The following is a 24341-nucleotide window of genomic DNA, read 5'->3' as shown; positions in this document are numbered from 1 at the left end:
TGTAATGCTGCTTGGCATGGCTGAAAGCAGCTGAACAGAGGGCATGGAATTCACTGGCTTACCTTTACCTGTCTTTCTTTTATGGCTTTCACTGACTCTTGTGGCTTCACAGTTAGGATTGTGAGGATGCTGTCCTTGTCAGCAGAAGTACAACAGGGTGCCTCTCTGGGACTTCACTGCTAAACTGAAAACTTCTGGGACTTCACTGCTGAGCTGCAGAACTTGGAAGGAGATTGTGTAATTAAGGCTCATCCTGTTCAGTTAGATCATTCAGTGAGTCAGTAAGGAGTCTGATTTAATTTGGTTTGACCTGATGCTGGGGTCGGCTGTCACTTGTCTCTGCCCCAGCACGGGAAAAGGTGGTTCTGGGCAGGCTGCGCTCTCCAAGAAGGAGTCTGGACTCTTGCTTTTTGGTCTTCAGTTGAGTTTATTGTTCCTTATCTACAAAGTTTTTCTGTCTGTCCAGCCGAGGTCTGATCAGCAAGACCGCCAAGGGCACTCTCCCCCGCCCACGGTGTGGTTGTCTCTTTTATAGTGAAAACTACGTATTAGATATTTACCTTCAATTTCCAATACTTTTCACCCTTGTTGGCAAGTGCACCTTCACCATGAACCAATCCACACATGCCAACATCATCCTGAACATGAATGCCAAGGAGAAGAGAGAAGAAGGACAGGGCACGCCCAAATCCCTCCATCTTGGGACTCCTGACCCATGTACAGAATTTCAAACCCTCCTGTACAACATACAAAACCCCCCTGTACAGTGCATTATAATTCAAGTTTTATCAAGTGAATATCATCCCCTCACCATTCAGACCTGAAATTCTCTCATTTCCTCACATTCAGGTGTCTTTGGCTTCCTGCCAGGGTCTCCAAGCCCCTGCCAGGGCTTTGAGACATCCAGGGCATCCAGAGAGATGCTCTGGGTTCCGACAACCTGACAATGTGGGCAGATGTTAGCAAGCAGAAAAATGAGTTAAGTGTATGATGCCATAGACAGAAAGTAGGTTTATGTGCACGGGATGTTTAGTGTTTTCAGGACGGGCCTAAGAATCAATTTTTAGTATTGGTATTGTCCCTAGGCCTCAACAAATTTTGGGTTGCTTGTCAATGGTAGACTTTCAGAGAGGACAGTCCAAAATGCCTCTTCTTCTTTTATTTTTGGTACAGTTAAAAAGTAAGGTGAGCCTTATTTTTTATATTGCATTTGAATGCTGTATCAAGTGCTTGTTTCTTCACCCTTTTGGTTGTTAGGTATTTGTCCTCCTGCGTGCTAATCCAGGCTGTGAAGTTGGCATAGCTGAGCTGTGGAGGTAAGAAGCCAATGTTGCCCGATGCTCAGGAGCCAGAGGCACCTCTCCATGGGCAGAGCAGGGGCTGAGCTGCTGCAGGGGCTGCAGCACCTTCCCCCGGTGCCAGGGAACTTCTGCTCCTGCCTGAGGGAGCACAGACACAGCAGCTGCCTTGCCCCTAAGGCTTCAAAAGCACCTTTCAGGCTCAGAATGTGCCCTTTGCTGGGCAGGACAGGGTGGGTGCAGTGTTTGCCAGGGCCTCCCTGTTGGGGCTTTAACCCACAAGCAGTGCAGGAGAGAGAAATGGATACAAATGCAAGAGAGATACTCCTTGATGTGAATGAATGCATCCCTCCAGTTCAAACGACACTTAGCCAGTTCTGGCTCGTGTTTTAATCCTTAACTAGTTTTTCATTGATATTCAGTGATTGAAATTTTATTGTGGGTGGATTCACTTATTTTTGAAAACCCATTTGAGGTTTACATGTGGAGTGGGGGGTTATTATAACACTAATTTCACTCAGAGAAGTGTTACAGGGAGCAAAATTGCTTATTTTAATAGAAAATTCTCCTTTGGTGTACTCTCCAGGGATTTTCACTATATAAAGTCTGGAGAACTACTCAAAGAATGTAGGTTTTCTACAGCCACAAATGTGTCCATGGTTGTGTATGTGCCTGCAGATATACTTGTGTATTTATTTAAAGGGAGTGGAAAGGTGGAAAAAAAGGAGAAGCCAACACAATATTCGGTTGTCTGGTTTGTTTTTCTAAGCAAGCTTTGAACTGCATTTCTTAGCCCTTGGCATTTTAGATATACTCTTCAAACACTAGATAAAAGGAAAGAAAAAAATTCTTAAGATGGATTTTACTATATTTTACTAATTAGTTATTATTTCTTCCATCAATAAACAGTTTAGAATAGAGTTGCACAAGTGTGTTTTTTCAGAAATAGAAGTCAGCATGTTTCAAAGTATTTGGTTCCATTCAGAAATGATTTCTTCTGAAGTACTTTTGTTCCTGAAGTCTGTTCAAATGGGCTCTCCAGATCAGCTTCTGATTTGGACATTCTGCAGGACCAGCAGACAACCTTCTTTGGGTTAATGAAGGAAAAATAATTTTTCTAAATTTCCTTTTTAGTCTTCATGAAAATATTTCTTTTGGAGGTTTGTCTTTGAGGGAAGGTCTACACCAGAGTATTTCAGTTAATTCAAAATATTTCAAATAGTCCAAATGGTCTTAAGTCACATAGGGCAGAGATAGCAAAGCTGGCATTAAATAATTTCAGGTGCTGAAGCTCAGCATTATTTCTGATTCTGCTCTACTTATTAACTAATAATAATAATACTTTAACAGGAGAAATGTATGGAAGGGAGTACTTTGGTCCAGGACATTGGATTTCACCCAATAACTCTTGCACCAAATTAATAAATTATGATTTAACTGGGATCATATTTTTCTAGGTGATAATCAGGTTTGATTTAAAAACTTTAAATGATTGAGAGTCAACTATATATGCTAAGTATATTATGCTCATCATTAATTACTCTTGGCATTTAAAAAAGCCCCATTTTATTCTCACCTGAATTAATTCGGTTTCAGCTTCCAAATATCAGCTGTTCCTGTATATTATCAGACATCTTCCCATTCAGGTCCTTCCACCATGTTATCCCAGCAGTTTTTTTACTCTCCCCAGCATAAACTAAGTGGCACTTCTGTCGTGCCTCCTGGTGAGACAGATTTCCTGACCTCTGCTGCTCTGCAAGTGCTGTGCTTTGCCAGTGCCCTGTGCAGGGCAGGCTTTGGGCTCCTTTCTCTCCTGGAATATTCAACACACAACCCAAAAGCTGTTGCAAAGCAGTGCTGGCCTTATTTGCCTCTGTGGTATTTGTGGTATTTAGTGTTACCCACTGGCCTGTATAAATTCAGCAGCATTTTGCCCCAGTTTGGTTTTATTTCTGAAGCACACAGTTCACATTATGCGACTGCTTTAATGAGTGCAACAAAAGCCAGCCAAGTACCAGCACAGGCCAGTTGGCCTTTTCATGTGTTTCTTTGTTGGCCACATTAGGTAGGATGGGGCATATGTGTAAATCACTCTTTCTGAGCTGTGTGTATTTTTCTGTACCAAATGTCAGGTAATGAGATGAAAACTTTATATTGAACATTGTATTTAGTCTGCTCATTTTCGAATTTGCCAAACATACTTGTGTCCTCGGGTAAGTGGTGCTTCGGAGGGTGCCACAGATGCCAAACCCTGATAAAATCTACCCTATCTTGTTAATGAACACACAAACAGTTGTTCCCCATCTGCTGCCTCTGTCTGAAAGGTTAGGAAGCCCTTCCTTCTTGATCACAAAGGACATAATTATTGTCTGTGGAGGAGTCAAGTACAAAGACAGTCCATCCAGTCTGACCGCTACTACACTGCAGGCCACCAAAGATTAACAGCTGCTTCTCCTTTGATTAGGTTAGGTAATAACAGTTACTTTAGTTAATAATTGGATGGATTCCCAGGCCATGTAATTCAGGTTTAGGCTGTCATTTTTTGCTGGCATGTAGCTGAGCTGTATTATTGGAACAGAGCCTGTAATCCTATTAGTCAGTTGTCACTCAAGCCATAGGAGAGAAGGCAAATTCAGATCCATTAAGGTGTTGTAACAGGTAGGTAAATAAGTCAGCCATGCTTGCCCACTGTGCAGGGAGCTGTCTTGATTGTTTGTCCTTTTTTAAGGATTAATTTTACATTTTTAAGTCTGTTTAATTCATAATTAATCCATAAAATGGTTACATGGTTTGTCTAATTTATCACAGTTTCTGTTTACAGTGCCACATGCATTAGTGTACACACTCTTCCCACTAAGTTACTTGATTCATGCAGTGTTCTGCCTAAATTAGTGGCTGTGGGCTTCGAATGACAAGTTTATAATGGTCCAGAGATTAAATACGTGCTTCCTGTCGCATCAGCTGGGTTGGCTTTCCTCCTGTGCAAACATGACCACTGTAGTTCCCAACGATAGACTTGGGAGGGATAAGGAAAACAGGCTCTTTTCATGGGTTGGGTTTGAGTGCTGTGTCTACTGCTCTCTGGAGCTGCATCTCTGTTTTTGTTTTCCTAATGTTTAAGACACATCTAGGTATCATCCCTAAGGCTTTTGTGCCTCCTCATCTCTGTTAAAAAACGCAGATGACAGTAACAATCATTTTTGCCTACTTGTTCATTTGTCTCTGCTCTCCTGTGTCACCAGGTAACTTCAGAGCACAGAAATCCTATTGTGTTTAAAAATCAAATTGTTTATAAATGTTATTTGAATAGCTGTGAATTTCTGAAAGTACATATTAACAAATCAAATTTTTACACATTTTGAAAACAATGTATAAAAACATGTTTATATATTTTCTGTTGTTCAAGGAACATGAATCCCACAGTATCTATTGCAGAATAACCCTCCCAAGGTAAATGTGCAGCTACTCAAAGAACAGTGAAATTATGAAACAGGTTTCATAAACAGGAGAGCTAAAAAATTTGGGAGGCCGAGTTAGAAGTTTGGAGGCTCCTTTAGAGCAGCAAAAACATGCAATGCTGGTTTATGCTCTTTTCAAATAGGGATTTAATATTTATTCCCAGTAGGATCTATCCGTTTTCATACTCACATGATTCCTAATCTGCTCAGAGCTTTGGGTGCTACCAGAATAAAAGTTGTGGTTACCTGAAAGGGTCTTTCATTCTGAAACAGGTTCTGGCAGAGACCAATTTAAATAAGAAAAGTGTGTGAGCAAGGGCTCTGAGTAACTGAGATGTCTCAGTCCACTTCTTTTGAATCCCTCTTGCAATATGCATCAGCTAATGTAAAGCTTTAGCACTTCTGGACATCATCTTTTCAAGGATATTAGTTCATTTTTCAGAGAAAGACAAATTGTGTAAGATGTCTTGCTCACGTATTTTTATGATCCAAGAAAGATTTCTTTAGAGGACTATAAAAATACTTAAAATTTGAAAATTGCCTTAAGTAGGAATTAATTCAGACATATTTTAAAAGAATTTGGTGTGATTTGGCTGCTTGAGAGATAGAATGACAATATGCTTCAGCCCTGGGGAGATTCCTTTATAACAGCTCCCAGTACCAGGTCTTGGCATGGGAGGCTCAGGGACGATTTCTTGTTCCAGGGTTTCCCCAGTCCCATGGTGTTCACCCTGCAGACCTCAGCAGTGCAATATTCAAGTGACTCTTGTGCTCCTTTGTGGGCAGGGCACATTTTGCTTTCAGCTCCCGTGGCCAAGCTCCAGGAGCTGTGCCTGATCCTGGGATTCCTGAGAGCTGGACACTGGGGTGGGACCAAGGTCACTCACACAAGCCAGATACCAGCAGCGACTTCAGCCTCAACGTTGCCTTCCAGGACACGGGTTGGAAGCCCTGGAGGTTCTCCATCTTACAAGAATCACTGGAGAGAAATATATTAAATGTGCTAAAGCCATGTCTCCCTAGGTGGCAGTTTTACAGACCTCTGTGAGCACAGGTAACAAATACAGCGCTCATGGACCTTCCCGAGTTTGCTGCTGGTTGTATCTTCCTTTTACTGAAGCCTCTCCCTCTCTTCCATGCACATCATTAGGGACTTATTCCCATTCATAAGCATCAAAATGCTAATGAATTTTTATGAGTAATCTAGAAAGATTGTATGTAGCTAAATCATATAAAATCAGAAGAAGTTACAGACTCCCTTCTGCTTGGTAGTAGTAGTAACAGAAGTTTTATTTAAAAGGCAAATTTGTATTTTGACAAGTAGACTTGTATTTTAGTAAAGTATTAGACAAAAGTGAACCAGGTGCTCTGAAAAAAGTCTGTCTATAAAACAAGTGATGCTCCAGATTGAAATGGAAGGAGAACACATAGGAAATGAAACAGCTTCAAAAGATTTATGTATTTTTAAAATAGATCTGTGAAAACCTTCCCTCAGAATAGGGAGACGTTGTTTCTTTCAGTGTGGCTCTAATGACTGATCAGGGTAGGGGGAGGTTCCTTTCTGGACATTTCATTACCGGTACTTTTGGAGAAAAGAGGAGATCTGCCAAAAAAAAAAAAAAATCACAAGTAAGAAAAGTTCACATGAAAAAATATAAAAGGTGGAGTTAAGCATTAAAGGGAACATGGAGTTGATAAACAAGCCAAGTAGGAAAAGGAAGCAGTGTGCAAGCTCAAGAAAGGAGCAGTTGCTGAGGGAACAAACAAAATGAGTGCAATAAATCAGATATAACTCAGAGTAATGGGATGAAATAGAGAAAGGGCATATTTGGTCTGAATGACAGGAAAGACTTCTTGCCACAAGAGCTAATAGGTTGTGGCATAATATCCCATGAGAAATAGGGATAGTGAGAAGTGGCAAGTGCTGGGCACATGTGGAGCTGGAGGAGCACTGAGAATAAATCAGCAGTGTCAGAGCCCTCGCTGCTGTGCTGCACAGCCCCCCGAGCTCTGAGCTCTGAGCTCCTGCTCTGCACTGCCAGGCTCTGTCCATTCCCAAGGAAAGGCACCCTGCAGACAGCAGCATCCCTTACACCTGGGGGGTTCAGCCAAAGCGAGCAGGGAAGGGTGGGAAAGGCCCTGGGCTCTGTCTGGGGGTGCAGCACTGGGGGAGCAGGGCAAGAGGAGCTCTGAGAGCTGTGGCTGTGAGCCAAGGTGCTCAGAGAAAGTCAATAAGGATGATTTATGGCAGGAATGTTCCTTCACTCTTTGGGTCTTTATAGCTCTACCAGGAGTTGGTGGAAAGTGTTATTGGGAGCCAAGGGAGCTTAAGGAGGCAGGGGCTTGGGGTTTTTTTAGATGGGAGGAAGAGGAAACAGAGGAAGAATATATGAGTGAAACTCAAAAAATAACTCTCTAGTTAAGGCACAGTTACTGGGCTCACTGGGCTAAAATTAACTGCTAGAAATTATACTTATCAACTAGCCTGTAGGAAACCACTGGTTGGTTTTCTTCACTGCTTGGTGAGTTGGCATACAGATTTCCACTCATTTGAGGCCAGTTATTCCTTGGAAGATAAATCTTTTGGTTGTCTAAAAATTTAAATGCAGTTCGTATTAATTGTGGAAAACACTTCCTTCTTGAATATCTGACTTCTATGAATAGTTTTTCTGTAGCTTGTAAATTAAATACAATGTAGCTGTTTGCTTGACCGAAACTTAATGGAGAGAAAGTTGCATGATGTAAATAAAAAGTGGGATGTGTGCTTCTGTGTGCAGTGTCTGATCTCACAGGGAAAATGTTGTCCATCTAAATCATATTGCAGCTGCTCAATTATTTTTGTAGTTGTTCAAATAAATATTTTCTTGTTGGAGTTATTAGGAGTTGGTTTTTTTTGTTATGCAGTCTGTTACAGTAGAATACATTCTTTGTAGACTAGTAATAATCATGTTTATAGAGGATTTCCCTTTTTTTCCCCATATGTGAAGTGCTTGCAACACTGGAGGGAAAAAAGAAGAAATTCTTACTAACTAGTATATCATCATCATCATCATCACTGACAAAATCAAGATGATCAAATACAAACTGCCAAAAAACTATACAAGATTAGCAGCTTAGAGAATAAGATTTTACTTGCTTTATTTTAAACAGAGGACATTAAACCAATTTTGTAGGAAAGGACAAGAGTGTAAGTTCTAAAATACTGGATCTGCTGTAGCAAAATCCCCGTCATGTGCAAACTGTGAGAATAATGATAGGATGGTAATTACGTGTAAAATTCTGGTGTGTGCAAGTTCTAAGTGGATACCTCGGAAAAGGGATCTGCCTAAGCCATTTTGTGCATATTCATAAACCAAGCCTGGAGGTTGTCTTCTGTTGGAAAAGTTTGTAAAAAGGAGGAATTACCCATCTGGAGATTGTCTGTATTTTTAAAATCATACAAAGCAGCATAGCTCCAAAAGTAATAGCAACAAATAAAGGTGAACTTTATTAAAGTCCCTTTAATTGTATGTCCTTACAGGAAATATGGTATTCAAGTGTATTACCTGTGTAGTACTGGGTATGTATATATGATAATTGAAAACATAGCACCTGAGGGTTTCAACTCCTGCTGTAGAAAACCTCTTCCTTATGCTTGAGCAGTGAAATGCTCTTTTTCAAAGATGTCCAATGTGATAAATAAATGTATTAAGGACTTTCTCCATTGACAGAATCCACAAGTGTCAGATGTAGCCTTTATGTAGACATTTCTTTAATTTCTGTTGGATCTTCTCTGTGTTTGTGTTTCTCCAGAACACAGCAGATAAAATTGCATTCCGGGCTGCAGGAGGACTGACTGCTCTGGAAAATGTTCTTCAGATGGTGACTTCTCCCACCAACCTGAATGCAGCTGCCCGGGTTCCCTTGAAGTGAGTTTGATGGGTCCTTCACCTGCACTTAGAGTCACTGGAATACTCATTTCATATCTGCTGCTTCACTGCTTCTTCTTCTCCTAGTCCTGTGCTGGACTTCAGAGCACAAAACTGTGCTGTTCTCTATTCTGTGGAAGGTGAAAGACGTTTCCACTCAGCCTGTGGTTTCCTAACTTGGTGGTTTTACTTTGAGCTATGATATATTTGAGCAGCAGCTAATTGTGTAAAAATTGAAGAGACAAAACCGTGTTTTAACAGAGGAGGAGATACATGTCTTCTGAAGTTAGTCTGCAGAGATCTCTAGTGGGAAGCAGGGGAATTTTTCAAAGGGTTGTAATTCACTGGAATCTGTCTGCTTTTAAAATTAAATAGTTGTAAGATACTGGTAGCTGAAAGGGCGCCTACAAACAGGTAAATCAAAATTCTTGTGGATTAGAGAAATTCCTCTTTACAGAACAGAAGAATGGAAGGGTTTAAATGCCTAATCCCTAAAAAAGAAGGTGGTGACTAAGCAGAATTCCTGCAAAGCCTGGTACCTCAAAAGTGTGCTCTTTTCCCTAATCTCTAACTGTAGATGCTAACAGTCAAGGGCACATAGGTGCTTTCAGAGCACAGCTAGGCATGGTTTTAGTACAAACCCAGGATATCCTGGTGTGTACCATTGTCATTGTTTGTTTGTAGATATTTTGTAACATTGGTGTAATTGTAATTTAGGCACTACTGTAAATTAGTGTGAGAGTTTGGATGAAAACTGGCCAATAATACATTATGGGACATAAGTGTGAAGTGCTAGGAAAGACCACTAAGGAAAAAACATTTTTAAATATCTTGACTTTGCACTTCTAAGAGAATAAATAAAATTCCTGCGTTTGCAGTCGTGCCAAATGCACTTGCTGCAGGTCCAGCCAGCTCCACTGGTGAGCAATCCTGAGGTGGGCCTGTGGGGAGCAGCTCACAGCCAGCCTTGGGGCTTCTTCATCTGTAGAGTCTCTAATTTTGAGTGATCTCATCAATGTGGGATAAACTTCACGAGGGACAGGAGTGCACCGTCTGCCCACATAAAGCCTAGTTTAAATTGAGCTTCAAATTCTTAGAATGTGCACATTCATACATCTTTGAGTTTTTGTTCTTTCCTTTTAAGAATAGTCTTGTTTTGATAACCTTTCTTGAGAAGGTTTGAGAACACTGTGTTTACATTACTAAAAACATGGTGTTTGAAGTTTGTGAGGCAGTTTGAGGATGTACTAGGTGTTGAAGGAGTTTGTGTGCTGATAAATAAAGCCCCATGTCAGGCACATTTGTGTAACAGGAATCACATCCAAACGGGTGATCAGAGGTTCTCCTCTCTCTGCCGGTCACTCTCACAGCTCTTTCAGATCAGTGGTCACTCAGATTCCTGAGCCTGTTCATGACTGAATTATAAAAAGAGTTTTTGCATATTTGAAAATTTTTCTAAACATTGTTTTATTAACACGGATTTTCCACTAGCTGTATTTCCAAAGGAAGTACAGGGGCAGACAAGAGATTAATAGAAACTGTTCTGACAGCATTGTTTGTTAAAAACATCTTCTGAAGAACTTTGCTCCACTCCTGAAATACAGCATTTCATTCAACTTCACAGCAAATTGCAGTCTCCAGTTTGTAGGCACCTGAAAGTATGGAAGTTGGGAAGTTATCCATCAGCTTGCACGTAATTTGACACAGGATCCTGCTCTCTAAAGCAAACTGCTCCTGCAGGGTTGGTCCGTGAGAGTCTGACTCAGGGAGTCTGGAGTCAGCTGGAAGTGGCCCAAGGAACTTGGTCTTGCTGCATGGGATGCAGAGGCTCCTCTCTTGGTATTTCTGTGGCCTTTTTGGTGGGAAGGATGTTCTGTGCAGAGTCTGCACCTCAGCTGTCGAGAGCAACAATAGTTCCAGAGGGTGAGACTTGCTATGAGCAATTTGAACCAGGCACAAACCATGTTCATGGGGATTGCTATGGTCTCACTGAAAGCATTCAAGAAATTTTTCACATACAGGGCGTTTAAGGGAGGCTCAAAACCAAGGGCAATCATAGAATATGTTTAATTCTTTAAATGAGGAAGAAAATTCAGATCACATTTCTCATTTAATGTTGAAACAAGTTTGAAATTACTTTTCTTTCTTTTGTGCAAATGTCATTTACATCCTGATTTCTTGAACTTTGAATCTAATGAAGGAGCAGTTTTCTCTGGCAATTTTCTCTGTTTAAAGACAAAGCAAAGCCCTGTGGAGAGAAGTTGAATGAAGACCTTTCATGAATTGCCCTCCAGTCTTCCCCCAGCCAAATATGCTTTGCTAAAGGACACTACTGTACTTCAGATTGTTTGTGGCTTCTTGCAATGTTTAACCATTTGTACTCATCTTAAATTGGGAATTTGTCTGTTGCTTTGTGATGGGGATAAGCTATTTACAAGTAGGTGAGGAGATTACATGGGCTATTATCTACATCTCTCTTTCCCCAAAACCCTGGCTGTATGGTGCAGCTCAGAACTTTAATCCCATGTCTACAAGATAAAGCTTTATAATCAGAAGATTTAACAATAGGCCTGTTGTTTTGTACCACTGTCCAGCTTGGTGGTCAGAGCAGCAGGATGGGAAATGCTGTGAGGAGGATGTGACATTTATGAGACAGATGATACATTTGGTGTTAGGGCAATTTTCCTCCCCTTCAAATAAATCACTGGGAAAGGGGAAGAGAAAATAGTGGGTTATAGTAAGTTTTATTTTTGGTGTTAACATAAAAATTAATGTCCAGCCATATTATTTCTCAAAGCAGCATTTTGTAGCGTTCCAGGATTTGTCTCCATAAAACAAGACATAGTCAACAGAATTTGTAAAGGTTTCAGAGCCCAATGATACTCTTCTTGTACAAAAAAGCAAATGGGAGCTGCACAGCAAAACAATTGAATGCCTTTGGATGAGGAGCAGAAGATGAGTCTCCTCCCCTGGGCTGCCTTGCAATGTGCAGCTCATTTACCATGACATGTTGGTAACAAACCTGCTAACAAATGAGGCTTGTAGGGTTTGTTTAATTAACATTTGGGAAATGCTTTGAATTCCTTGAGTATTTTAAAAGAGAAATTGGCAGTAATTGTGTAAGGAATAAAGTTGGACTTTTACAAGTTAAGATGGGATTGAAGTAAAGTTTAATATATCTTCTATTTTCATAAAGTTTCTTGTATCATTCATTGAAGGCAAACATTATCAGGGTAAAAAAGCTCAAACCATAATTACATACATAAAAAGAAGAAATTAGTGCCCCGGTAATATTTTGGGTAGCATTGATACAAATGACATTTTTTAGTAAGAACTGTTTTCAACTTAGAGCTAGTATTATGTCTTATTCTCTATAATTTTTACTTGTGTTTGGGAACATACACTTCTTAAGCTGCAGTGTTGCTGTTGATGCAGTTTTATTGTTGTTTCTGTCCATATTCTTACCTTGATGGTTCCTTACCCATTCCACTCTACAGCCATTCTGTGCACCATTTTTCAGTAACATTTCACCTCCCACTTCTTTGCGGCTGAGCAGGTAATTACCAGTACTGATCACCTTCCCCATCAGACTGCTGCATAATATTCAAACTGGTTAAAAATGAGCAATTTTCTACTGAATTAACGCATCCTAAATTTGATAATGTTTAGTGTTGTAATATTGCACTGCCATACTGAGCTTTTAGGGTTATGCATTGATAATCAAAGTGTGTTCATTTGTAACATCAGTAGTTGTAAGAATAGGGAAAAGTTTTACACTTGAAACAGGTAAATTTTTGTATGTTGATGGTGCCCTGGTTTTTGTAAAGCATAAGTTGAGTTCTTGCCTCTGTGTGCTGATGCACTATCATGGATTAGTTTTCCATGATTACATACTGTTAATGCCTCAGTATTTTTAATAAAAGTTAAAGTTTGGCAACTTGTTTATATCAGGCAAATTGAGGAAATGAAGATGAGCTAACATTTAAAAATAATCACATGCAGATATATAAACTGTTGAGATCTAGCTTTATTAAAATGAATCCTCCTTCATATTAATGTAAAATAAACATAACATACAGATGCATATTTTGTCTAGTTTAAAGACAGATTTCTTTTTTGGCTCCAAGCTTGTGTACCATAAGGAGGTTTTTATAATTGGATTTACTCTGGAGGAAAGCCTTGCATCTGAGGGCAGCCTGGCCGTGGGCTGGAGTGAGCGTGCAGGGGCCAGAGCTGGAAAGCTGATTTGTGCCTGTGATACAAAGTTTAGAGCAACACCCGTAATCAATAACCACCTGCTTTGTAGGGCCTCCTGCTCCAGCCCTTCAGCTGCCCCTGGCATGTCTGGAGATGACACCTTTGCAGTTGAGAGCAGTTATTTTCCTCCAAAAGGGAAGAAGAGGGTGGGAGGTGCATTGGGTTTTCCATCCCAGCGAGTTGAAGGTGTGGTGGAATAAAGTTGTGGCTCTGCCGTTCGCAGCCCCTCGCTTGTCTCGCTGGCCTTGTGCAGAAATGGTGACAGTTGACAGCTGTTGTTCTCTTAATAAGATTAAAGTAAAGAAATTAGTTGTGCTGTCTCTAATCTGCCATTTAACACTGCCAACCACCTGGGGACACTTCTGTGTGACACTCGTGGTGCTGGATTCCAGTCAGGCCGTGGGGCCGTGGCAGAGCTGAGCACGCCGTGATCAGAATGTGTTCAGACGAGCTGCTGTTAGCAAGCCCATGGTATCAATTAAAGGAGCCCTCTTTATTGCTGTGAAAAATTCATTTGACATCCATTTGCTTCCAGCACCTTTTCAAATGCATTATCAGAGTCTCTGGAAGCACCAGTACTCTTTGTGACGTGGGGGTCACTTGGGAAATACAAAAGCGTGATGCAGTCGTACAGTGGAATTTGGTCTTTAGATGAAGTGGAAAGTTTTGGTGTTTTCAAGTGTAAAATAAATTATCCTCTTAGGAATTAGGAATCCCATATATCAAAAAGCATTTATTGCAGTGAATTAACTAAATCACCTCAGAACTCTGAAATGCTGTCAGAATTAACCTACAAGTTCGTATTTGACACTTTGGATGAATTATAATGTTTATATTTAAATCGAATTGATCTTTATTTTAGAACAGCTGATAAAATGACAGAAGCTGATTTAAAGCATCTTCTCAACAGAATATAGATACTACCAATATAGTTTTTTCTCTCTCCCCCTCTAAACATACTTACACAAAGGAATAATCTTCATGAAAGATACAAGGAGGTGCCTAATGAAAATACTTTTCAGCATTACTGAGAGAAGGGAACTAAATCCCCTTCTGTGTCAGGAGAAGAAGAGAGAATAGTGTTGCAGACAGATTTGTAAAAATGCATGTGAAGCATCCTGCTTTGATTATCTCTAGGCGTTATCCTTGTAGGGTAAAAATTAGGTGAAATAGATGAAAATTAATCTGCCTTTGGTCAATAAGTAATTATTTAATATTGTTTTCACGTCATGTAAGCTGCAGATTGAAATTGATTTAATTAGGCAATAGAGTAAAATTAATTACCAGTACAGTTAAATTAATATAACTAGTAATATGATGATACTCAGAAAAGGAGGGAAAGTATAAATGTTCTTTCACTTATCTTCTGAATTCTCCGGCTGAAGAGAAGACAATCCAGCCATACAAATGAAAAAATTTTGCTCCACTTTTTCTGGCCTCTGAGCATTTCCAGCTTTCCTTTGCTTGAGAAATACAATGTATGTGAGAGGCTTCCAGTTCAGCTCGGGGGAGCCAGGCTGAGTGACCAGATGCCACAGCAATGAGCCCAGCAACAGCAAAGCCACAGTCCTTATTGTGTAAATAATTTTGTTGTTCCAAAAAGTATTTTAGGAGAAAGATAAAGTGTAAAACTCAGCTCCAGAAGTATGCTGAGTTAGTCTGCAGCTTGTTCTGTTAAATTCCAGCTTTGATGGTTTCAATGCAGTAACTTGGTGTTTGTTGCAGTCCCACTTTTGTATGACCTTTCAGCAGTGCTCATAATTTATTTTCTTCTTTGGAGCTTATTTGAACTTAGTCACATTTTTTTCATATGTTGAGAAAAACTCAACAAAGTGAAAGTTCTTTTTATTTTAGTTTACTTTAGAGAAACAGTTTGAATGTCTAGCCATCTGTGTTTATTGTTAGATGTATTCATGACGCATTTGTGTTGTGTGTCTGTGTGTGTGTTTGTGAGGTAACAGTGATGGCTTTTGTAGTAAGCAAAGCTCGAGAAACAAACTTCTTGTTTATTCTGGAATAGGGTTCTCTTTGGTAAGATTTATCTTCTCTGGGAGAATATTCTCAAGGACTGGTCCCAGCTTCCCTGCAAGGCCTGTTTTGAGGAGAACACATTAATTGGAGCAGATGGAAATCACTGCCCATGGTGCAGAGAGCAGTTGTGCATGTGCTTCTGTTTTGTGTTGTTCCCCCTGCAAAGCTGTGCCCTCTTCCCCCAGCCACAGGTGGGGCTCCCCAGTGCTGCTGGAGCTGCACAGCAGCACTGCAGGCTCTGAGAGGAGAGGGGACAGTGGAGCTGCACAGCAGCACTGCAGGCTGTGCGAGGAGAGGGGACAGTGGAGCTGCACAGCACTGCAGGCTCTGAGAGGAGAGGGGACAGTGGAGCTGCACATCAGCACTGCAGGCTGTGAGAGGAGAGGGGACAGTGGAGCTGCACAGCACTGCAGGCTGTGAGAGGAGAGGGGACAGTGGAGCTGCACAGCACTGCAGGCTGTGAGAGGAGAGGGACAGTGGAGCTGCACATCAGCACTGCAGGCTCTGAGAGGAGAGGGGACAGTGGAGCTGCACATCAGCACTGCAGGCTGTGAGAGGAGAGGGGACAGTGGAGCTGCACAGCACTGCAGGCTGTGAGAGGAGAGGGACAGTGGAGCTGCACATCAGCACTGCAGGCTGTGAGAGGAGAGGGAAACCATGGAGCTGCACATCAGCACTGCAGGCTGTGAGAGGAGAGGGGACAGTGGAGCTGCACAGCACCACTGCAGGCTGTGAGAGGAGAGGGGACAGTGGAGCTGCACAGCACCACTGCAGGCTGTGAGAGGAGAGGGAAACCATGGAGCTGCACAGCAGCACTGCAGGCTGTGAGAGGGGACAGTGGAGCTGCACATCAGCACTGCAGGCTGTGAGAGGAGAGGGGACAGTGGGGCTGCACATCAGCACTGCAGGCTGTGAGAGGAGAGGGAAACCATGGAGCTGCACAGCACCACTGCAGGCTGTGAGAGGAGAGGGGACAGTGGAGCTGCACAGCAGCACTGCAGGCTGTGAGAGGGGACAGTGGAGCTGCACATCAGCACTGCAGGCTGTGAGAGGAGAGGGGACAGTGGGGCTGCACATCAGCACTGCAGGCTGTGAGAGGAGAGGGGACAGTGGGGCTGCACATCAGCACTGCAGGCTGTGAGAGGAGAGGGAAACCATGGAGCTGCACATCAGCACTGCAGGCTGTGAGAGGAGAGGGGACAGTGGAGCTGCACAGCACCACTGCAGGCTGTGAGAGGAGAGGGGACAGTGGAGCTGCACAGCACCACTGCAGGCTGTGAGAGGAGAGGGGACAGTGGAGCTGCACAGCAGCACTGCAGGCTGTGCGAGGAGAGGGGACAATGTGGCACCAGAGCACCTTGGCCAGGCCTTCCACCTGCTGGGTTTGCCAGCTCCTTGGGCATCTGTGTCCCTTGAGCTGGAGCACAGGCCCTGCTGACCTGGCAATTGCTGTCAGATACTTCACACAGGGCTTGAAGGTCCTGCCAGGAAAGAGTTCAGTGTGCTCTGTAGCTGTAAGCCACACACAGAGAAATATTACCTATCCAAGTGATGAAATTGGCTGATATTCTGTATCACTTTTGGTCACAGTTTTGAATAGAGAGTCCTGTACCCATAGAGTGTGTGGCTTCAGGTAAGTATGGCTTTGCTGTTTTAAAGTTATTGAATTGATTTCATTTAAGGTATTATTTCTCTTTAGAATCCCAAGTTAATAAATGTGAATTCCTGCAAGATTATTTTTTGATGCTGCCATTTATTTGCTTCTAATTTACTGAAGTAAGTAAAATTCTAATTTTTCTTCCCTTCTGACTTTCTAGGTCACTGTGCAGTACAGTAAATGTTTACAGCCTCACCTGTAGCAACTGCATAGAAAACTGCACCTATGTCCTCTTTAGTAATAAGATCACTTTTCTGATGGACCTGTTGATACACCAGTTTACGGTAGGTAAAAAAACTTCTTTAATTTGTAAATTTTTACATGCTTCACAAACATGTTAAAGTATTTAGAGTATAAGAACACCAGGAGGTAAATAAGAGTAAAGGCTTGAAAGAATAAAATTAATTTATTGTTTGTATTTGGTGGCTATATCTACTGTACTCTGTAGAAATTGAGGTATTTGCTTCTACTAATGACTTCTGCAAAAGCATGTGTACCAGGAACCCCATGAGTGGATATTGTTCTATCTTTTTCTGAAGTTGTTTTCTTTAATTCACCCTACAGGAATATTTGGAGTATAGACCACAATGAGTTGTGACTGTGTGTTTGATTCTTACTTGTTTCAGTGTCATGAATCTAAGTCGGGTCAATACATTGCCAGAGGCTGATTTACTGAAGTGCTTAAATAGGACTCTTTAGCAATGAAAGTTTTAATTTTCCAATGTTTCATTTAATTTGAAATGTCATTAAATATTTTATTTGAAAACTCATTTTTAATTCATAGTGACCTGCTCATCATAAGATATTTAGTCCTGGTTTTTTACTTATAAATTGTGCGTACGTATTTTCATGAGCCAAGCAGTTTGTTAATTGAAAAGTTATGTACATACTTTTAATAATTTAAGCGACGCTGTTCGAATCAACAGCCATAGGACAGTTGACGAGCACTTTAAAAGGCTGGTCCGAGCTCTTTGGCACAAAGCGAGGCCCGGCACAGCCGCGGTCTCCGGGAGCATTCGGCTGTCAGCGCGGGGCCGGGCAGCGCTGCTCCCGGGCAGGCTCGGCCACACGGGGGGAATCTCCGGCCCCTCGCCCTGCCCAGCCTCACAGCGCTGCTCCCGGGCAGGCTCGGCCACACCGCGGCAATCTCCGGCCCCTCGCCCTGCCCGGCCTCACAGCGCTGCTCCCGGGCAGGCTCGGCCACACGGGGGGAATCTCCGGCCCCTCGCCCTGCCCGGCCTCACAGCGCTGCTCCCGGGCAGGCTCGGCCACACCGCGGCAATCTCCGGCCCCTCGCCCTGCCCGGCCTCACAGCGCTGCTCCCGGGCAGGCTCGGCCATCACCGCGGCAATCTCCGGCCCCTCGCCCTGCCCGGCCTCACAGCGCTGCTCCCGGGCAGGCTCGGCCACACCGCGGCAATCTCCGGCCCCTCGCCCTGCCCGGCCTCACAGCGCTGCTCCCGGGCAGGCTCGGCCATCACCGCGGCAATCTCCGGCCCCTCGCCCTGCCCGGCCTCACAGCGCTGCCTGAGCCCGCCTGGCCCGCGTGCAGCAGCGTCCTGGCGGAGCACAGAGGGCATTTCTGAGGCAGAGCTGGCCACCTAGAGCTCAGAGATACTGCACAGGGAACGTTTAGTGCACTTAGAGCTCCTTTCAGTCTGCTGCCAAATACTGCCCTTGAATTGCAGCAAAACTGTAATTAAAGCTTAATGTTTCCCGTGATCCACAGTGGACTTTTCTTTCCTATACAGAAAGTCTCTTATGTTCTCTTCATGCAGAATTGGCCCTTAAACTGGGATATCTTCATAGTTCCATGAAGTGCATATTTGAGTACAAAACCCAAAAACACTGCTGCTTTTCTAACCCTGATTTTTCTCTCTTGAAAATATAATAAATCAGATCAAGTTTTAATTTTTCTTTTTTTTTTTTTTTTTTTTTTACAAAAAAGAAATGTACAAACTGAGAGCAGCTCTGAATACCAAAATACTAAAATACACCCCCAGAGACTTTTAACTGCCTCCACTTTTCCTGGTTGGATGAGCCATGTGATGCAGCCTTTGCCTATGTCATGTGTATTTCCACTTACTGTTGGAAAATAAAGCCCAAAGTAATACCAGGAGTAATAAATGAGAATATATATTTGCAAGGTTTTAACAAATTATTAAACAAGTACACCAATATTTGCCGAACATAGAAACAGTACTGTTTGGAGGAGCATTTCAGTATAATCTTGAATGCATCCAGTATGAACCTTATTTCCAACCGGTTTCGCGTGGATTTCGTTTTGGTTTGGGTTGGGTTTGGGTTTTTTGTGTGTGTGTGTGTGTGTGTGTGTGTGTGTGTGTGTGTGTGATCCATACAGTTTGAAGTATCCTGTTCAGACCTTTCTTTGCCTCCTGCCTAAAGGCACTGGTAGGGAACCTTCTGTAGCCTGACTTCCCCTGTTACCTTCCTCAGCCTCCTTAGCTCTGGTAATGCCTAAATCAGTGTCTGTTGAGGACAGCAGGGGTGTTTCCTGATTTCCATGATTAATGGATCAAACGTGCCCACCTGCATTCATCCAGGTCTTGTGCTGGAGTTGGAGCTTTTTTATTTACTGCTACCTCTGCTCTTCTTTGTCTACTGTAGCCAGAAGATAGTTGCACAATAATTGCAGCTTTTCCAGTTGTCTGTTTTGGAAGGTTTCATACCGACAAAACCAAGTCATTCATGGAGCTGTAGGCATGTAAGGATCATTTCATATTTTGGGGGTTTTATTTCCAGTCAAGTGACAGGTGTCATGTACTTTCCCCAAAGATATCTGAGAAGCCATACATCTGAACCATACCTGTGTGATACCATGACAGATCCCTGTGATTATTTTTAAAGCAATCTTTAAAGGAATGGTATCTGAAAATTCTAAGTAAGACATCATTATGAATGTTAGGTGAGGTAGCCATCAAACAAATGTCGGGATCAAAACCCAGTTGCTGGTTACCTTTTTCTTCTCCAAAATACAGTGCTTAAATTTGGACCATATTTTAGGTTAGTGGCCTGTGAAATTTTTCTGGGTTTAAGTTAATCTGGCTACCTAGTCACAGGATGGTAATTTTTCTCCTCCAGTTCGTGCCTGGGATGTGCTGCCATTTAATTGGGGTTCTTCAGAATGAGAGCATACATCCTATTGCAGTTTCTTCACCATTTGTGGTCAGTTTTTTTTAGTCTTCTGTGCTGCATCAAATAAGGCAGCTCCACATTAGCACTGATGATGACAGGAACTGTGAAATGCAAGGCACATCTGTGCTGCTGGGCTCTTCCAGTCCATTTTGAAATGACATCTGTCTCCACAGTGTTCAGCTGTGTGGCACTGACAGTTTCCTCAGTCCCTAATAACGAGCTGTCCTGGGGTGACTTTATGATGCTCCTATCCCCATTGGTCTGTTTAGCCCAGAAATAGGTTTTGCACCTTTAAGACTGGTTCTGAGAGCAAAGGGAGGAGAGAAGTGCACAGTTTGTTTTCAGAAACTGCACTCACCCCTCCACATTCCGGCTCCTGGACAGACAGCAGGACAGAGCTCTCCTTTGCTTTTAGTCAGTTTTGAGCTGGCTGAGGCAGAGAACTTCCCTGGACTGGGGTTTTTCTTTTTCTTTGGAGCTGTTCAAACCTGCTCTGGCCTGAACACCAGAAGAGCACCAGCAGCTCTTACCTGTGGCCCACCGGGCTGGACTTGGGCTGTGGCATTTCCAGAGCCAGAGGGACTGACAAGAGACTGATAAGAGACTGATAAAAGACTGAGTGAGCCGAGCTACAGCCCACAGAGGGACTTTCTGAGCGTGTCATCTCTTCAGAGCAGCAAGAAGTTTCATTGTTTAATATTGCTCTTTTTTGTGCTGGTGAATGCTTTGCCTGTTAAATAATCAGTTTTTTCCACTTTTTCTCCAAGGAAATCTCTTCCCAAACCAGTTGGGGGAGGGGCTGCTTGAATTTGCTTTCTAGAGGAAACCCATTTAGAGGTTTTCTGACAAATTTTCCCTAAACCAAGACGCTAGCCCATGTGAAGAGTAGTAAATCCTGAAAACAGGGCTGGAGTAGAAGAGGTAATGACTTGCTGAAGTATTTAGCAGTAGGGAATTTAAAACTGAAACCTTCACCTTCACCATCTCAAGGCCGTGCACTTCCTGAGCCATTTCCATTTCTTTGGCTCACCAGTTACTACCCAGAGAGTCTGACAGCCTGCTGAGACTTCTGAAGTGTGCTTTTCAGACTGTTTTTGAGGCAAGCTCAATGGCTACACATGCAAAAAGCACAAAATCACTCCTGGTAATGGGAGAATGATATGAAATAATTGACCAAATGAAGGGAAATTGTGTGCTTCTAAAGGTCTGAAGTCTTTCAGTTTAGGTATACCAACTCTACATTTGAAATTCTTCATGGCTGTGGAGGACTATGCCTTTTATGAAATAAAAATATGAATGAGTTGTCAGTGCTGGACCTCTACGTTGCTAACTGGAAATTGTTTGGTGGTTTTTGTTAGCACAGAAGGAGAACGTGCTCTGATCTGCAGAGGTATTTTGGTGATGTGAGTCAGAACAGAGGAGCATTTTCAGCTATATTAAATGTGTGCCTAAGTGCTTTACTGGATTGGGGCCATATTCTGCAGCATCTTACAGGATTAAGCCCAAGATGCTGGGCAGAGCTGAAGAGCTTATGGCAGCTCTGCACAAGCATGGGAACCCCTGCACAGGGTGAATTCTCCAAGGAATAGTTTATCACTTGTGTGGAGTCTGTACCAGAGTGTTCCAGTTCAAGAACTGACTTAAAGAAAGAAGGACTCTTGATTAGGCCCAGCAAAGTCAGCCATCAGAAAAGCTAAAATAGCATTGAGGTGTTGGATATGTCAGATATTTGGACAGTACTTACACATTTCCTGATTTTTCCATTGTGACTTTAAAATGTTTTATACCAATTAATCGAAAAATCAGTGTAAGTGTTTAATCACACCTGTAGATTTGTGTCATATAAACTGTTAAACTTCAGGAATGTGGAATGTTGTTACATTTACCCATTCAAAGCTGATGTTCAACACAGTTTCTGTGGATGTCATTAACTCCTTGTGTAATTGACACAAAGAAACCAGAGCTTGAAAGCTTTCATAATTACACTATTAAATCTTAAGATTTCTTACCCCCTTGCTTGATATAATAATCAACAAGCAGGCACCCCAATTAATTTTGCTTCTGCAAGCACACCAATTAATTTTGAACATAAATCTCAACACACTTTCACACTATCCCATTAATTATTTCTTCAGTAAAAGAGCTGATCTGTTGTCATTCATTTGAGTTAGTATAAAAGGAGACTCTTCAAGGAATTCAGTTCAAATCTTCCTATTTTCTGTCAAGCAGTATTTCCTTCTGTCTGTTGTTTGACATAACACTGTGTGAAAAAACACATTTGTTCTCACTTTATATTAATTAACACGCACGCGTTTTCCAAAAAAATTGAACATGAAATAAGCTCTGCAGTAAATTACTCTAGTAAGTGCCAGCTCTATTTATTTTTCAAATGAGGAAGAGCAGTTTTATTTTAAAGCATGAACTTTTATAGCTTTTATATTTTCTAAGCTATACTTAGAAAATATATTTCTCCTATGTACATTGAACTGGAAGACAAAAACAGACATTATCCACTCATAGTACTGCTCTTTACAGCAAACCAAAGGCTCTGCTGGAAGATAGTATTAAATCTTTTAAAAAATGCCACATATAATTTTTTATCTAAGGTGAAAAAGCAGTAAGTAACGTTTGTTAGCAATTTTTAAAACTTAGTGTTCCGAGCAGGAAGTCACCACATTTAAGTTGATTTACACATTGCAAAGCTCAGTCCATCTGTCTCAGTGAGCAATTGGTATCATTAGGCAAGAATTATTTTAGTCAACAAATGTTACTGGAGCAACCTAGCATTGTTTTTCCTATTGAACTTGAATAAGCAGCTAAAGACTTCTCACTTGCTCTCTTGGCTCAGCACCAGAAACAGACCATTACAATGAGTTTTAAGTACAGCACAAGGCTCAGAGCTAATGAATAATAAAGAAATGTGCATGTTGTTCTTTGTCACCAAGTGTCACCAAATCCCTCCTGATACCTATACGAGGAGGAATGCTCTTCTCTGGCCTCGCTTGCATATACTGAGTGTAAATGATTTTAACCTGGAAGGAAAATGGCATTGCAGCCAGTATTGATCCCTCATGCCTGTGTCAGCCCTCGGGCTGTGGCAGGGCAGAGGGATGTGGCTTTGGCCCAGCAGCACCAGCCGTGGGGATGTTCCAGGAGCCCCAAGCCCTGTCTGCTGCCAGTGTCTGCCTCGAGCCCTGCAGGACTTCACACACACTCCACTTACTGTTTGATGGTAACAGGGCAGGATTTCAGCTGGATTAATTACCTTGGACTGCAGAAATGGAAAAATAAAATGATTTTTAAAAAAATTATGTTCTTCATGAGTAATAATCTCCTTCCAAATCTGTATCCTGCATATAGATCTGTCTTCAGATTTACATGTTGTACAGCTCAACTTCACCTTTTTAGGAGTGGGATCTAGTTAAATAATTTAGAAAAATGAGATTCCTCTGAGGTCTCAGAGAGAACTCAGAGAGAACTGGGTGTTGTGCTTCTGACATGATTGACAGGTGGGTGACCTCTGATGGGAAGTGCAGTGGTCACTGCTGATGTTTTAAGCATAAGAACACAATCACACTAATGGCTTACTCTGCTGCTATCAGACTTCCTTGCTTCTCAGACATGGCATTCTTTTGACTTCATTTATTCTGGTCCAGCTTGCATTATGTGCTTTACCTTACCTTGTACCTGAAATGGTTTCATGTCCATCAGCACTGCTGGAATGTTACTTTATTGTTACTTCCAGTGTAGGCCTGTGCAGATTTATAAATGTTTCTCTACAGCCTGGGTTAGTTTTACTGAATTCTAGTTGTTTGTGTTTTTTTCTCTTTACTTAGGTTAGTGTTCCAGATGACCATAATGCTACTGCAGGCAGAAGTGTAAATAAGCAGGTATTTGAAGGTTTAACAACAGGACTTCTGAGGGTAACTGCTGTGATTTTCAGATGTCTCATCTCCAGCTTCCCAGATGGAAACAGCCACTCTACTGCACTGAAGATATTGCAGGAAGTGAAAAGTAAATCCTCACAAGTGGAAGCCTTCAGCAGCAGAGTCCAAGACCTAATCAGGTTTAAAAAAAGATTATGAAACTTATTCTAAGTATTCCTTATGAAAGAGAAAGCAAATTGCGTTGATTTAAGAGAGGAACAAACTGCTTTAACCTTGATGCAGTCAGAGTACTTTGTGTGGGTAGTCAAGAAGACTACTGAAATACTATATTCTCAATCAAAAATGTTCTTCAGAAAACTGCAGACAAAGAAATACAGAAACCCAATATTCTTTTATTTCTGGACTAGTTTTTTATGTTCTTTCCATTTACTTTAACTCCTGATTACCTAGGAGATAGCTTCCATATATTTTTCTCTCAGTTCTCTGTGCCAGCTATGTGTGCCCATTGCCTGTGGTCTCTCATGTCATACATACATTCATATAAGCTGGTAAAAATATATACATTTCCTATTATAAAAATCACCCAGTCATTCCTAGAATCTGATCTTATAATGTAGCTTCATTTTAATAACTGAACCTAAATATATTAGTGCATACATAATTAATACATATTTTAAATATATGAAACTA

At 41.9% G+C, this 24341-nt stretch overlaps 1 protein-coding gene and 1 long non-coding RNA gene across 7 annotated transcripts in view; one reads left to right on the top strand and one right to left on the bottom strand.

Annotated features, from left to right (window-relative positions):
* Positions 1-24341, top strand: part of SCAPER (S-phase cyclin A associated protein in the ER) — a 138792-nt gene that overhangs the window by 77966 nt on the left and 36485 nt on the right. For all 6 annotated transcript variants that reach the window (XM_064389663.1, XM_064389664.1, XM_064389662.1 and 3 more), the window contains 3 exons: positions 8549-8664; positions 16770-16893; positions 23601-23830. In XM_064389663.1, coding sequence (XP_064245733.1) covers positions 8549-8664; positions 16770-16893; positions 23601-23830 — 470 coding nt within the window. The remainder of the gene's footprint in view (positions 1-8548; positions 8665-16769; positions 16894-23600; positions 23831-24341) is intronic.
* Positions 10131-15043, bottom strand: LOC135281080 (uncharacterized). The gene is made up of 3 exons (XR_010347858.1): positions 12960-15043; positions 12146-12257; positions 10131-10559 (listed from the first exon to the last, which is right to left on the bottom strand). It is a non-coding gene; the product is annotated as an uncharacterized LOC135281080 (long non-coding RNA).

The sequence above is a fragment of the Passer domesticus genome, chromosome 14 (assembly GCF_036417665.1).
Source record: "Passer domesticus isolate bPasDom1 chromosome 14, bPasDom1.hap1, whole genome shotgun sequence".
Classification (NCBI taxonomy): Eukaryota; Metazoa; Chordata; class Aves; order Passeriformes; family Passeridae; genus Passer; species Passer domesticus.
This window is presented reverse-complemented; position numbering and strand designations above follow the sequence as displayed.